This window comes from Cricetulus griseus, chromosome 2 (genome assembly GCF_003668045.3).
Source record: "Cricetulus griseus strain 17A/GY chromosome 2, alternate assembly CriGri-PICRH-1.0, whole genome shotgun sequence".
In the NCBI taxonomy this organism is placed as follows: Eukaryota; Metazoa; Chordata; class Mammalia; order Rodentia; family Cricetidae; genus Cricetulus; species Cricetulus griseus.
The window spans coordinates 391,065,162-391,078,200 of record NC_048595.1 but is presented as its reverse complement, the minus strand read 5'-3'; the positions used below and the strand labels follow the sequence as shown (position 1 = coordinate 391,078,200).

The 13,039-nt window shown below is 38.1% G+C and overlaps 1 protein-coding gene across 1 annotated transcript; it reads left to right on the top strand.

Annotated features, from left to right (window-relative positions):
• The first annotated feature begins 1,036 nt into the window (after positions 1–1,036).
• Positions 1,037–12,068, top strand: Twf1 (twinfilin actin binding protein 1). The gene is made up of 9 exons (XM_027396375.2): positions 1,037–1,193; positions 2,569–2,646; positions 4,538–4,716; positions 5,588–5,683; positions 6,590–6,694; positions 8,277–8,402; positions 8,688–8,838; positions 9,003–9,124; positions 10,155–12,068. Exons 1-9 carry the CDS (start codon positions 1,169–1,171, stop codon positions 10,323–10,325), a joined length of 1,053 nt encoding a protein of 350 aa, XP_027252176.1. The 5' UTR covers positions 1,037–1,168; the 3' UTR covers positions 10,326–12,068.
• The last annotated feature ends 971 nt before the right edge of the window (positions 12,069–13,039 follow it).

The window sequence follows — 13,039 nt, the reverse complement described above, 5'->3', positions numbered from 1 at the left end:
GGTTTTCAGTGGTTTTCACAGAGGTCAGCTCAGTGCTTCAGTGACTTTATACTCAGGTCTGAGGAATCTGATAAAGGACAATGAGATCTCTTAAGGTGCTGTGAACTGAAATTCCCAGGAAGAAAGCCACCCCACACCTGCTAAAGCCTCAAAAGGTTGCCTGACTGTTTAGAACTACCTGATTGTGTAGGACTGTGGTGTTGTAGGTCCCAAGCCAGATTATCTTGGACTGACCACTTCCATGTCTTACCTAACATCCATCTTTGGAACCATTAGGGAAATCCTTTTATGATGGTCAGACGACTTAGCTTAAAGGTTAAAAATGTCATCAGCTAATATCTGAACCCATGTCCCCACCAAATATAATTTTAAAGATGCATTGATTTATGATTTCTTTTGTTCTGCTACTGCAAAAAAGAATTCATACAACTGTTACCAAGTTGGAACATGATACTAGGGGATGGCGCGCTCGCCACACACACACACACACACACACACACACACACACACACACACACACACACACACAACCTGCATATTTGGTTTCAGAATAAACTACCGTTTTCTCTTTGAGGTGAGAACTGTGGTTTTGTGTGAGTGACCAATTAAAAAGTGAACAGCTTTAAATTCAAATCACGAGGGAAATGATGGAGGATTCTATACTCTCATATTTTAAAATAGGCCAGAAGTGGTCTTGAACCCCATCTTACTTATGCTGTGCTAAACTGTTTTATCTGTGGACTTAAAGGGGCCTTTTCCTTACAACAAAGGGCATGTTTTTTACTTAGAAAACGTACGCTTGGGGAAATGGTTATTTCTCCTCTAAGATTAGTTTTTTGGTATGGGTCGCAACACGTCGCCATAGGGTGCTGCCTTGTTAAGCACAGCAGCAGAGGGCCGGGAGCGAGGGGTGGGGCCAGTGACGGAAAAGGCGTGACCAGAGGCTGGAGGGGCGGGGACTGTGACGACAACAGAGAGAAGCCAGTGAAAGGGAAGGAGGTGGGGATGTGGGCGGGCCTATGCCCGGCAGGCGAAGGCAGCTGGTGCTGGGAGGCGGGGCGGAGGGTCGCGGGCAGATGACGCGCAGGCGGACCCGCTACTTCCTGGATCCGCCGGCCGGTGCCGCTGCCGCACCCTGCGCCGGAGCCGGGAACCTGCGGCCGCCACCATGTCCCACCAGACAGGCATCCAAGGTAACGGCGCCACGGGGCAGGGGCTCCCGGGAGGCGGCGGGCCCGAGCGCTGGAGGCGCGGACGGCTTTGGAGCGGCTCTGGGTGCGACGGCCCCGACCGTGTCCCTGGCGGCCCTTCCCGGCCGCCGCCACGTTAACAGGCAGTGGCTGCGGGAGAGCCGACAAGTGTGGATCGGTATGGGGCCCGACCTGCCGCCTCCCGGGCCCCCGATCCTGGAGCAGGAAGACCCGAGGCTGGCCTGGCTCCGAGCGACTTTCCTCGGTACCCCCTGCCGAGGAGATTGTCCCAGCACTCATTTGAAAAACAAACAAATCCCACAGCTGTAGGCTGCCTCCCCTACTCCTGTTCTCTCTGAACGGGAGCGTGCTTTCCTCTCGGTGAAATCCTGAGGAAGTGTTTTTCCATCTTTGGATGCTCCCCAGGCAGCCGAAGTCTGGTCTGTGTGTCTGCAACTAATCACCCCGTGGAGACAGTTCAGTGTGCAATTAGTTGTATCCCTTAACCCTCCATTATTTCCTGGTTTGAAAACAGGCAACTTGGAAGTACTCGCCTCCTCAGGATCAAATAATATATCCCGGAGTTATTTAACGAATGCTAGCATAAACTAGAGCACTTCCTGTAATAGTCAACTGAGTCTTTCCCCTTAGGTGACCAGTTAATAACTTGTTTTGTGCTTCAGGGTTTTTGACACCTTTCTTCTATACACACCCAGGCAAAAATAGTTTCATGCCGAAAAACATTTGTCTTTTTTTCCGTGTAAGTTTTGACATTTAAATTTGTCAAAATTATTAAGTTTGATGTTTGAGCCTTTTATATAGCAAGACCTAAATAGTCGTCTTGCTGGGAATCAGCAACACAAGGACAAAATTGAGTACACAAGGGATAGGTTATTAAATGTTTATATGCTCAGTGACTACTATAGCCTTTTGAGAGATACAAAAAAATGTAAACACCGGAAGATCTAGTGCATTTTACACGCTTTTCTTTTAATCAGAATATGAGACTTGATCCTATTGTTTTTGATGGACAGATAACAGGAAATGAAGGTGCTGTCACAAACTTAAAACTGGACTGTAAAAGCAACTTTCAAGGTTTTCAAACATGAAGTAATTTGTCCATTATTGGGTTTGACTAAAAGTATTCACAGTGTTACTTCTGCTATAGAATTCTGTAACCAAAATGTTGAGTTCATTTACTTTAAAAATGTTAGTATTTATTTTTTTAGTAATATTCAATGCCCAAACTCTGTGTGCCTTTTATAATAACAGTAAGAAAGTGCTATATACTCCACATTTTTCTTTGTTTTGTGTAAAGAGCAAAATAAAGTACTTTTAAGTTAAAAATGGGTTTATTTTTCTGTGTCATTTTCCACAGCAAGTGAAGATGTTAAAGAGATCTTTGCCAGAGCCAGAAACGGGAAATACAGGCTTCTGAAAATATCTATTGAAAATGGTTAGTTAACATTTTAAGATACTATGTGCCAGTTGAGTATTTGCTGTTACAGTTTCAGGTTTCCAAGTGTTATTAGTAATTTTAACTATCAATCAGCATGAAACAAGTTTAGATTTTTGCCTTTCAGCATGTTTTCCTTTTAAATTGTGTAGCTATTGAGGAAACTCCAGATGGTTTCTGCTGTGATAGCTTCATCTTTTGTGTATCCTTCTGCGTTATAATCCACTTCTAATATTAGTGCTTCCTCTTCCAGAATGGAAATCGGTAACTAGGAGCTACTTTAAAACAAACAAAACTAATTATTTGTGAGTTAATTCAGTAAAGTATGTTTTGATTTAAAAATATTTCAATGGGTTTTTTTTTTATTTTGGTTTTTTTTTTGGGGGGGGGATCTGATTGGGCCCTAGAGTAAAGAGAGTATTGCTATTTCTTGTTTGGAAACATTCTAACAACAGGCTCCTTAACAGTAATTGTGTGATTGGGAAAACTGTGTGAGTGGCCATATCAGATCAGAATTGGATGAATTTGAAGTCACTCTTGATAGTTTTTTATCAAAATGAATGTGCTAAAATCATCCCCTTGGCCTTCTCAAATACCCTCGAGACTTTTGTTTTGGAAAAATAACTTGTCTTTCATGAACTGGAAATAAATCAACTTTAGTTTTCATTTTTCCACCTATTAAAAGTGAAAATAGTTTAGAAAAATCTTACAATATTCAATAGGAACGATTGTCTACTTCATTGAATGTCATTACTTCCTAAATGACTAGTTAGTAAACAAAATGGGAAGATGAAATGTACCTAATTAGCACTTCTTCAGATAGAAAATTTTTATTTCCTAAATATTTTCCAGTTTTTTTTTTAATCTTAGAAAAATGTCAAATTAGGAAATTTCAGAGAAGAAAAAAATAAATACCTACCTCTTAAATTAATGACTTGGTACTTTATAGTTTGCTCCAAGCCAAATTTAATTTTTTATATTTTTTAATTTTTTCTCCAAATTTAATTTTTTAAATGTTACTGTTTTTCTGATGTAAAACATCTTTTGACTGCTGCACTTCTTTTTTTTTTCCCACGGGGTAGCTGCAGTTTAAAGTTTTATATGTATATGAACTATTCCCTTTACCTAAATGCCTGCCTAGCATACAATGCAGTTCTGAGTTTTTAAGTTTACATAAACTGCATATTGTTTTATTCTTGTTCTTTATTTCTGGGATTTTTATAATTTGTTGTGGTAGCTTATGAATTATTTTAAAGCAGGAATAGAGTGTTTTCATTTGCCTGTGCCACATGATTGCACATTCTCTTACAGGGAAGATGTCACTGGTTTGCCCTGTTGTTGTGTAGTGTTACAGTGCACACCTGTCCATGTGCACAGGTGGTTCTGGATCTAACTCTGCAAGATAGCACTTCAAAAGTGACAAGTCCCAGTTGTAGCTTGTGCTTTTAGGCAACATGTTAAAACAACAGTGTTGTTGTCAAGTAGGAACTAAAGCTTGTTTCATAATTCTTTACAATTAAATATCAATTTCATGAATTATAGTTTTGAGTTAATAAAGTTTTATATATATAAATGTATAAATTTTTAGCATAAAAATTTTAACAAGTAGAAATCTAGCTGCCCTTTACTTGAACCTTTAACTTAGCTATTATCATTTATATGTTTATTCCTTATGTTATTTACATAAAATATTTTAACCATCCTTTTTCTAAGATCTTTATATTATTTGTTCTCAGTAGTGCCTCAGATCATAATTGTTTTGTATAGTTCCACCTTTTCAGTTTTTATGGGAAGATAGTAATAGGAAAATAGCTTGTTTTCTGTTTTGTTTTTGTCCTGTTATCACTTGATGCTGCAAACCATTTACCTGTTTAAATTTTTCCTTTCCTAGAGCAACTTGTGATTGGATCATGTAGTGAGCCTTCAGATTCCTGGGAACATGATTACGATGCCTTTGTTTTGCCGCTGCTGGAGGACAAGCAGCCGTGTTATGTATTATTCAGGTTAGACTCTCAGAACGCCCAGGGATATGAATGGATATTCATTGCATGGTCTCCAGACCATTCTCCTGTGAGTGATACTTTTTTATTTTTTTTTTTTTATTAGCAGGAAAATTATTTTACATGTCAATCCCAGGTCCCTCTCCCTCCCCTGTGAGTAATTCTCTGTAGGGTTTTTTTCAAACATTAAAAGCTAGGGAGAATTTTTTTTTCCTAAAATATGTTCAGGCTAAAAGAAGGGTAAGAGGGAACAATAATTTCCCATAGAGGGATAATCCTGTCACAAAACAAAATAGAGAGTTGATAGTCAACTAAATAGAGTAAAAGATGGAATTAGGATGTACATACTGCCCAATATTGTGAAGAGTCTCAGATTTCTTATAAAAAGCTAATTTTTGATGCTACCTAGATACTATCAAAATATTATCCATTTTTAATTCTTCTGTCTGGAAGAAATAGCAAATTTCACTATTTAGAATTATGAAAATGTTTCTGTTAGTCAGTAATTATCTATGAAAGTTCATCAAGCTTTTTAGTAATAAAATGTATGTTTGTTTATCCCACTGTTGTTCATCTACAAGTATTTGCCATCAGGAATACATGAATATTTGATGCTTAGTTAGTAATGTCTGGTTTAGTTTGAGTACAATATCACTGTGAGGATTATTTTAAATTGATCACCCCCCTAATATTTTGAAATAGTATTTTAGTAATTTTTTTAGTATAAGGTTACAAGCTTATTTTCTACTTTAGAAAAGTAACCTACATAATTTAAAATCTACCCTAATGGTCACTAATGGTTTAGACACCTGTGTTATAGTTGTTAGTGTCAGTAAGCATCAGCCTTATATTGGTTTAAGTACTTGGAAGTTTCAATGTATCATTGGCTTTCTTTTATAGTGGTAATCCCATTAACATGTAAAACTTTCACAATTGTATAGGTTCGTCAAAAAATGTTGTATGCAGCAACAAGAGCAACTCTGAAAAAAGAATTTGGAGGTGGCCACATTAAGGATGAAGTATTTGGAACAGTAAAGGTGCAAAACTTATGTTTATGTGTGTTTTATGAGTTTCAAATAAAACCCCCAAACCAAAACAGGAAACAAAACCAGTGAGCTAGGCATTGTTGCAGACACCATTAATTCTAGCACTTGGGAGGCAGAGCTCTGTGTTTGTTACCAGCCTGGTCTATGTAGTGAATCCAGGATAGCCAGGGCTACATTTGGAGACCTTGTCTCAAGCATCAGAAGAGTATTGTCATTTCTCATAATCCGCAAGGTCATGCTGATAAATTCACTTGTTGTATCTATTGATTGAGAATAATCACTAAGAATTGATACATTTATGACTATATTCACAAATTAAGGTGATTGGGATATACTTTTTTTTTTATTTTATTTTAAATTGGAATATACTTTGAACAGCTTGCTATGTTTCCATTTCAGAAACCAGGTGTTGGGTTGGCTTCCCAGCTTTCTCTCTCTCAGCCATCAAACCATCCTAGCTCCCTCACTTCCTGAGAGCGAAATGCTCATAAGCACACCTCTTTGAAGTACTTTTTTTCTTATATGAATAGTTCTGCAAGTACCACTTAAGTGATTTCAATATAGAACCTAGAATCAGAATAACACTGCTCAGAACAGCTATAGACCAGTTTTCTGCAGATGGTAAATTACAGATGTCCTGTAGGCTTGAGGCCTGATCATTCATTATTTGGCTGATCAACTTAGACAAAAGATTTAATGATTATAAACTTGAGGAAAAAGAGACACTTGTTATAAGTTTTGAAACCTTCAAAATAGAGGATTAAAGTAAGATGAGAGTAAAGTTCTTACTGCTCTATTTATCACTTAATTTTTTTCAGTTAATGATTTTGTTTTTCCTAAGGTAGCCGCACTTGGTTTGTGTTTCTGGAGAATAATAATTTATTTCTTTGCTTGCAGGAAGATGTATCATTACATGGATATAAAAAGTATCTGCTGTCCCAGTCTTCTCCTGCGCCACTGACTGCAGCAGAGGAAGAATTAAGACAGATTAAAATTAATGAGGTAAGTTACAACTTTAATGCTTCCAAGGTTTCAAGTGTGTCAAAATACCATGTGCTGAATGAACAGACATGGGAGTAACTGAAAATCAGATGTTGGGTCGGTTAGGTTTATTCTGTTTAGTTCAGAAACAGATCTGTGTGCTGAATTCGTTTTCAGAGAAAAGAAAAAGTAAAACATTCATATTAAACTAATGGCATTTCATAAAGGGCTACCCCCAAAATGTACATGTTAGAACAAAAACTTCCTGCTAGAAGCTCTCTGCCCTGAGTACTTTTTAAAGGGAGAAGTGTGTTACCCAGTGATTGCTCTGAGTTTTGTGTGTAATACAACTACATAAAATTCTTTAAAGAATATATTACTTCAAGGAAGAGTATTTGCTAAAAAGAGTAAAATTAAAATGCTGGAGAATGCTTAGTGTCTCTAAACAGGCTTTAATTTCTGTGACCTGGGAGATGTTGATGGAAGATGGAGTATTTGTTAAGCATATTGAAGCCAGTAAACTTGTAGCTATAATTTTAACATTTTTCTGCAGCTGTCTTAGTTGGCTTTTATAATTGTTTTCTTTCTACTGAAGGGTTACACAGAGAAGAACAAGTGTCCCAAACCACTGTTCGCTCTTCTTACCAGGCCAGAGTAATCTGGAAACAGCCCAGGACCTTTAATATGAAGTTGATGGCAAGGATCTAGCATATATTTTAAACGAAAGTTATTTGAGTGGGCTTTTTATGTGATTTCTTTTCCTAGAAGTTTGAAAGTTTGTTTTGTTCCTTACAATCAGAACCCAGAGGATCATATTGGGGTATGCACTTGCATATGTTCTATGATATTTTCATTATCCAGTATCATGCTGTGGAATCGCCATTCATTTTTTTCTTAATTAGTTTGTATTTGACTTTCTGTTGCAGTACTGCAAATGAGACCGTATACTAGTTGTCATTTATTAACTAGAAAAATCGTAAACTTGTGCATTGAAAAGATTTCTTCAAGTATCCTCCTCTCATCTCATACAAGCTGTTCAGTAAAGAAAGCCCCACATCTTGGATGCGTGCAGTTGTAGCTTATTGAGCTGTGTTTTGTCTGTGTCCTGTGTCCTCATTTCAGTTCAGTGCATGGCATTTGTGTCACATCTTATGTCCAGTAGAACAGAATAAAGTTCTATGCATACTGTATACATTTTACTATTCAGAACTTCTAACAAGAAAATTTTGCACTTAAAGAGGTAACTTGATTACACTGTGGAAGAGTTACTGTAGCTACTTGAACCTGCGCCAAACTGAGCTAAGGAAACTTCAAAGCCATAAAACTGCTCATTCAAGACTCCTTCCCAATATTTCATACAAGTGTGCCATGCACTCTACATGCCCATAGTGTGCTAGTAGGACTGTAAATTAGTGTGAGCAATCATTTACCTTCTAAGTTTAAAATGTTTTAGGAATTTGAATTATAGTTTGGGGAAGGGTAAGTGAGACTTACTGGTTTTTTGTTTTGTTTTGTTTTGTTTTGTTTAAAGTGGAGTTTTCTTTTTGCCCTCAGACACTGCTAACCAGTAAAGCTTTAGCTGTCAATTCTATCTGTGTCTTAGGTACAGACTGACGTGGGTGTGGACACAAAGCATCAGACACTACAAGGAGTGGCATTTCCTATTTCTCGAGACGCTTTCCAGGCTTTGGAAAAACTGAGCAACAAAGAGCTCAACTACGTGCAGTTGGTAAGAGGCATACGATGGCTGTAAAGTGACTGCTTGTTTTGGTAGCGTATGGATTGTATAACTCCCATTTTTAATGAACTTGACATTTATTCTTGTTTTTTTCTTTTTTTCTTTTGAGGCAGGATCTTCGTTTTTTTTTTTGTTTTGTTTTTTGTTTTTTTGTTTTTTTTAATCTCCAAGTACTATAAATATATGAAAAAGTCAGATAGTCCACAACTGTGCCTCATCCTTGTCTTTTAAGCTGACTTCTATTTACTTGTTTAATAAATGTTTCTTTTTTCGTAGGAAATAGATATAAAAAATGAAATAATCATTTTGGCCAACACAACAAACACAGAACTAAAAGATTTGCCAAAGAGAATTCCCAAGGATTCAGCACGCTACCACTTCTTTCTGTATAAGCATTCTCATGAAGGAGACTACTTAGAGTCCATAGGTATGTGACACGTTTCTTCAGCATGGAACCCTCAGTTTGCTTAGCTAGCATGTCTCAGCACCATATTCTTATGCAATTCTTTCCAGGGGCCTTAGTTGAAGCTTTAGGAGGATTATAGACTTGCTTTCATTCATTTTTCTAATCATTGTTATTTTGCCTTGCAGTTTTTATTTATTCGATGCCTGGATACACATGCAGCATAAGAGAGCGCATGCTGTATTCCAGCTGCAAGAGCCCTCTGCTAGAAATTGTAGAAAGACAACTACAAATGGAGGTGATCAGAAAGGTAGACTTTACTATTTCAGAATGCTAATGTTTGACTAGATTTCCTTGTCATTTCCATTTAGTACAGTGCGGTACCTTTCCAGGTACTGTGGTTTATAAATGAAAATATTTAATCTTGTTGTTCTCACCCTAAATCCTTAGAACCTACTGAGTGCCTGGGGGTGATCTGTAATGATCCACACCTTTGTAGGTCTGTGCTGTCTGTCTAGTATGGTAGCTATAGGTCATGTGTGGCTATTTCTGTATAAACTTTAATGAAATGTAAAATTCAGTTTCTTAATAACACTGATAATTGTAAACGCTCATTGGCCATTTGTAGCTTTAGGAGTACAACATACTCAGAACATTTCTGTCAGTTTTGCAAACTGAGGTGCTGCTACTACCAGATCTCAATATATGTTCTTAAATGCAGGTAGGGCATAAGGAGAGACTTAGAAATTGCCGGTGATGGGGTGCTGAGCTTCAAGCAACTCTAGATTCTGTGGGTCACTTGCTTTGTGCTAGGACCTTTCATTGTTGGCTGACACTGCAGGAGATCAGACAGTAAATAGTCTAAGCTGTGCCAGGCCACGTGGGTCTCCTTTACATTTTTTTTTTTTTTTTAAGTCCCGTAAAGTATGAAGTGTCTTAAGTTGGGTGGGAGATTTGGTCTGTAGGCCATCATCTACCTGTTGTAGAGTGATTCCAAGTGTCCCAAGGATGAAAAGAGCCCTTGTTTGAGTGGAGCAAGCAGAGCAGCTGGAGGACTCAGTGTTCACCCCTGCTTGTAAATGTGACTTGAGTGGAGCAGCGAGAGGCAGTAAACTAGAAGGGAACTGTGGCGGACTGTTTAAATGACTGCCCTAGTATCTTGCTGAAAAGGATGGAAGGGAAACTTCATGGGCAATCTGATTTCTGTTTTGTGGAAGGTGTATGGCACACTCAGTGTAGTGTGTAGGTACTCATACCTGGGTGCTGGCTCATTGTCTTTGTTAGGTTTTGAGTGTTCCCTGTTTTATGTGGTTTCTTACTATTGATTTCCTCTTTTGCAGATTGAGATAGACAATGGGGATGAACTGACTGCCGATTTCCTTTATGACGAAGTACATCCCAAGCAACATGCCCATAAGCAGAGTTTTGCTAAACCAAAAGGTCCTGCAGGAAAGAGGGGGATTCGGAGACTGATTAGGGGTCCAGCGGAAGCAGAAGCCACTACTGATTAAAAGTGTTTTATGAAATGTTGCAATATAGTTTTGTAAAATTCCAGCTTTTAGTACAAGGAGAACTGAAATCATTCCATGTTGATATAGTTGGGAGGAAAATTGTACTTTTTGAAAAATAGCACTTTCCACTTCTATGTATTTTTTAAATTAATGCTATAGAAGACTCCTGATTTCTATTTTTTAGTTAAAGCTAGACAAGATTTCAACATAATCATGTTTGGTTTTGTCTCACTGTTTTCATAGCGTGTTGATTCCACACTTTTCACATAATCTTCAATATTTTACATAGGTCAGCCAGTTCCAGAACGCCTGAGACTTGCTCTAGTACTCTGCAGTGAGGTCTGAGTTTCCCTGAGATTCTCACTTGAGAAGTATGTTTAGGAGCCTGGGAAAGGTGGGAAGCCGCATGCTCTGAGAGCTGTGCTTACACTGGGATTGTCTGCAGCGCTGGGGTACAGCGCTTCATTGCAGCAGTGCTTTCTATTTGACCTTTTGTTTTTAATAGAGTTAAAATGTCAGAAAATCGGTTTATTCTGAAACTTTAAAGGTACCAGCTGTTGCAGGGTTTCTGATGGCACTGGAAGACTACACAGTCTTGTAAGGTCTTTGCAGAGCTTTCAAAATGTCTGTTTCCAAAGTAACCCCTTCATCGTAAGTACTGTGAAGCCAGATGTCCATGTTCAGATGGAAATTCAAGTATCATTGAAAAGGAAACAAAGCTAAAGTGAAAACTGTTAGAAGTTTTTAAGTTTTTTTTTTTCCCCTTCGAAACCAGGTGTCTTAAAGCAAATTGTCTTATCACTAAGGAGCAAGTGCTCAGATCTAAAATGATCAATTCTTAGTGCTTAGCAGTGCTTAGCAGGCTAACACAGATGACTTCTCTCAAAACATGTGTTTTCTGAAGCTTTGTATTTTCATTTACAACCTAGAAATTTTGAGCCTCAGTTTTTTGATACTTGAAATAGAGGGAGATAGAACACTTCATATTTTAATCTGCTAACCCTGCTGCAGAGCCATAACTTGGAGGAGTTTTGAAATGGACTATGGTATTCAGGATTTGGAAGTCCTTTACCTGAACTTCATGCTGCGTAAGATAAATATCAGTAATACACATTTCATGGTATGAAATATGAAGCCCTCTTGTTGCAAAGCATTATTACTGAAGGTAATACATGCGCCTTTCAGAAATTCAGTTGTGTTCACATAGACCATATGAGAGGAGTTACGGGCTCATGGGATTTTTAAAAATAGATTTGAGTATTTGTGTGTTTTGTTTGTTTACAAACACTTAGACTTTACTATTTAAATATGCAGAACTTTTGGCAGTAATGTTGCACTTGTTTACTAGAGGTAAACTTTTAGTTTTACGTGTGCACACGTAGTCACATGTGCCCACAGATTGCTGCTGTGAGAGTCCTGGAGCCTTGTTGCAGACCATCGCCAAAAGCTGCCATTTTCCAGCAGAGGGAGTACTTACTGCCGGTCATGAAGATCTGAAACTGGTGGTGACTTTCTGAAGCACCGGTGTGCAGTTATGCTCTGAATTCTATCACACTACATCCAAGTAAATGCACATTCCAGAATATAGATGTGATCATGTAACCTTACTAATAATTAAACCAATGATTGCTGAGAATCACTTATGCATTTGTTTTAAGGTATAACTCATTGTTTACAGTATGTTTTAGGTGACAATAGATGTGAATAACATTCCCAATAAATTTATATAGCAGTGAAAAATTACATGTCTTCTGTGGACATTTTATAAGTGCATTTTATATCAATAAAATTTTTTCTCTTTGAGTTGTCTATGTTGGTTTTATAGTACATTTTAAATGTCTGGATAATTTTGCACAATCCAGTACCTGGTGATTTTTGTGGGTTCGTTTCATTAGCCTGCTTAAATTCAAGGGAGATGTTAAGTAGTTGGGAACATAGGCAAGAACAGAGTGCCTAACATAAATTAAAATCACCCTATAGAAATGTAGCAGTAATGAAAACGCATGTAGTTGCTGAGTTCCCTCCATGATAAAGGCACCACATTGAGGGGGTAATGCATGCCCGAACTTCCAGCATGCTCCAGAACAGCTTGAGCTACATAGACCCTGTTTCAAAACCCTTCCAGGACAATAGGTGTCCATTGTGCATGGTGCAGTTAATAAAGAACTGCTTATTTCCCAATTTTAGAGGCTGGGAAGTTCAAGATGAAGGTGCCAGCGGTGCTTTTCACGTGAAAATGACTGGTGCATTCTTACTCTAGGCATTTCAGTATGAAATCCCTTTTCATTGGACATGTTACACAACAGATGTTTTTGATAACGGTTCTCAAAAAAAAAAAACATTTTAAAGAGCCGATTTAGAAACAGGCCAGTGAGATGGATGAGCAGGTAAAGGCACTTTCTACCAATCCCAACAAGACTGATTTTTCCAGGACCCACAATGGAAAGAGAATTAACTCCAAGTGGTCCCGACCTGTGTTTGTGCACTGCAGGGTGCATTCACACACACTAAATGGAACAGTCCTGCAAAGAATTGTTTATTTGGAGAACTAAGATACCTTTGCCCACCATGCATTGTGAGTGTCTGTACTCATTTCCTTTGCATATATAGTGTAAGGGTGGTGGGTTCATTTTCTGTCCTGGACACCTATTCATAGCTTCTGTTGTAATGAATGGGCCTAACAATCAAATAGCTCCACATGTCACTGACAGCTG

Coding starts and splice junctions, on each gene's coding strand:
- Twf1 (XM_027396375.2), top strand. CDS start 1,169: ATGTCCCACCAGACAGGCATCCAAG. Junction 5,684..6,589: donor AAGTATTTGGAACAGTAAAG/GTGCAAAACTTA, acceptor CTTTGCTTGCAG/GAAGATGTATCATTACATGG. Junction 6,695..8,276: donor GACAGATTAAAATTAATGAG/GTAAGTTACAAC, acceptor TCTGTGTCTTAG/GTACAGACTGACGTGGGTGT.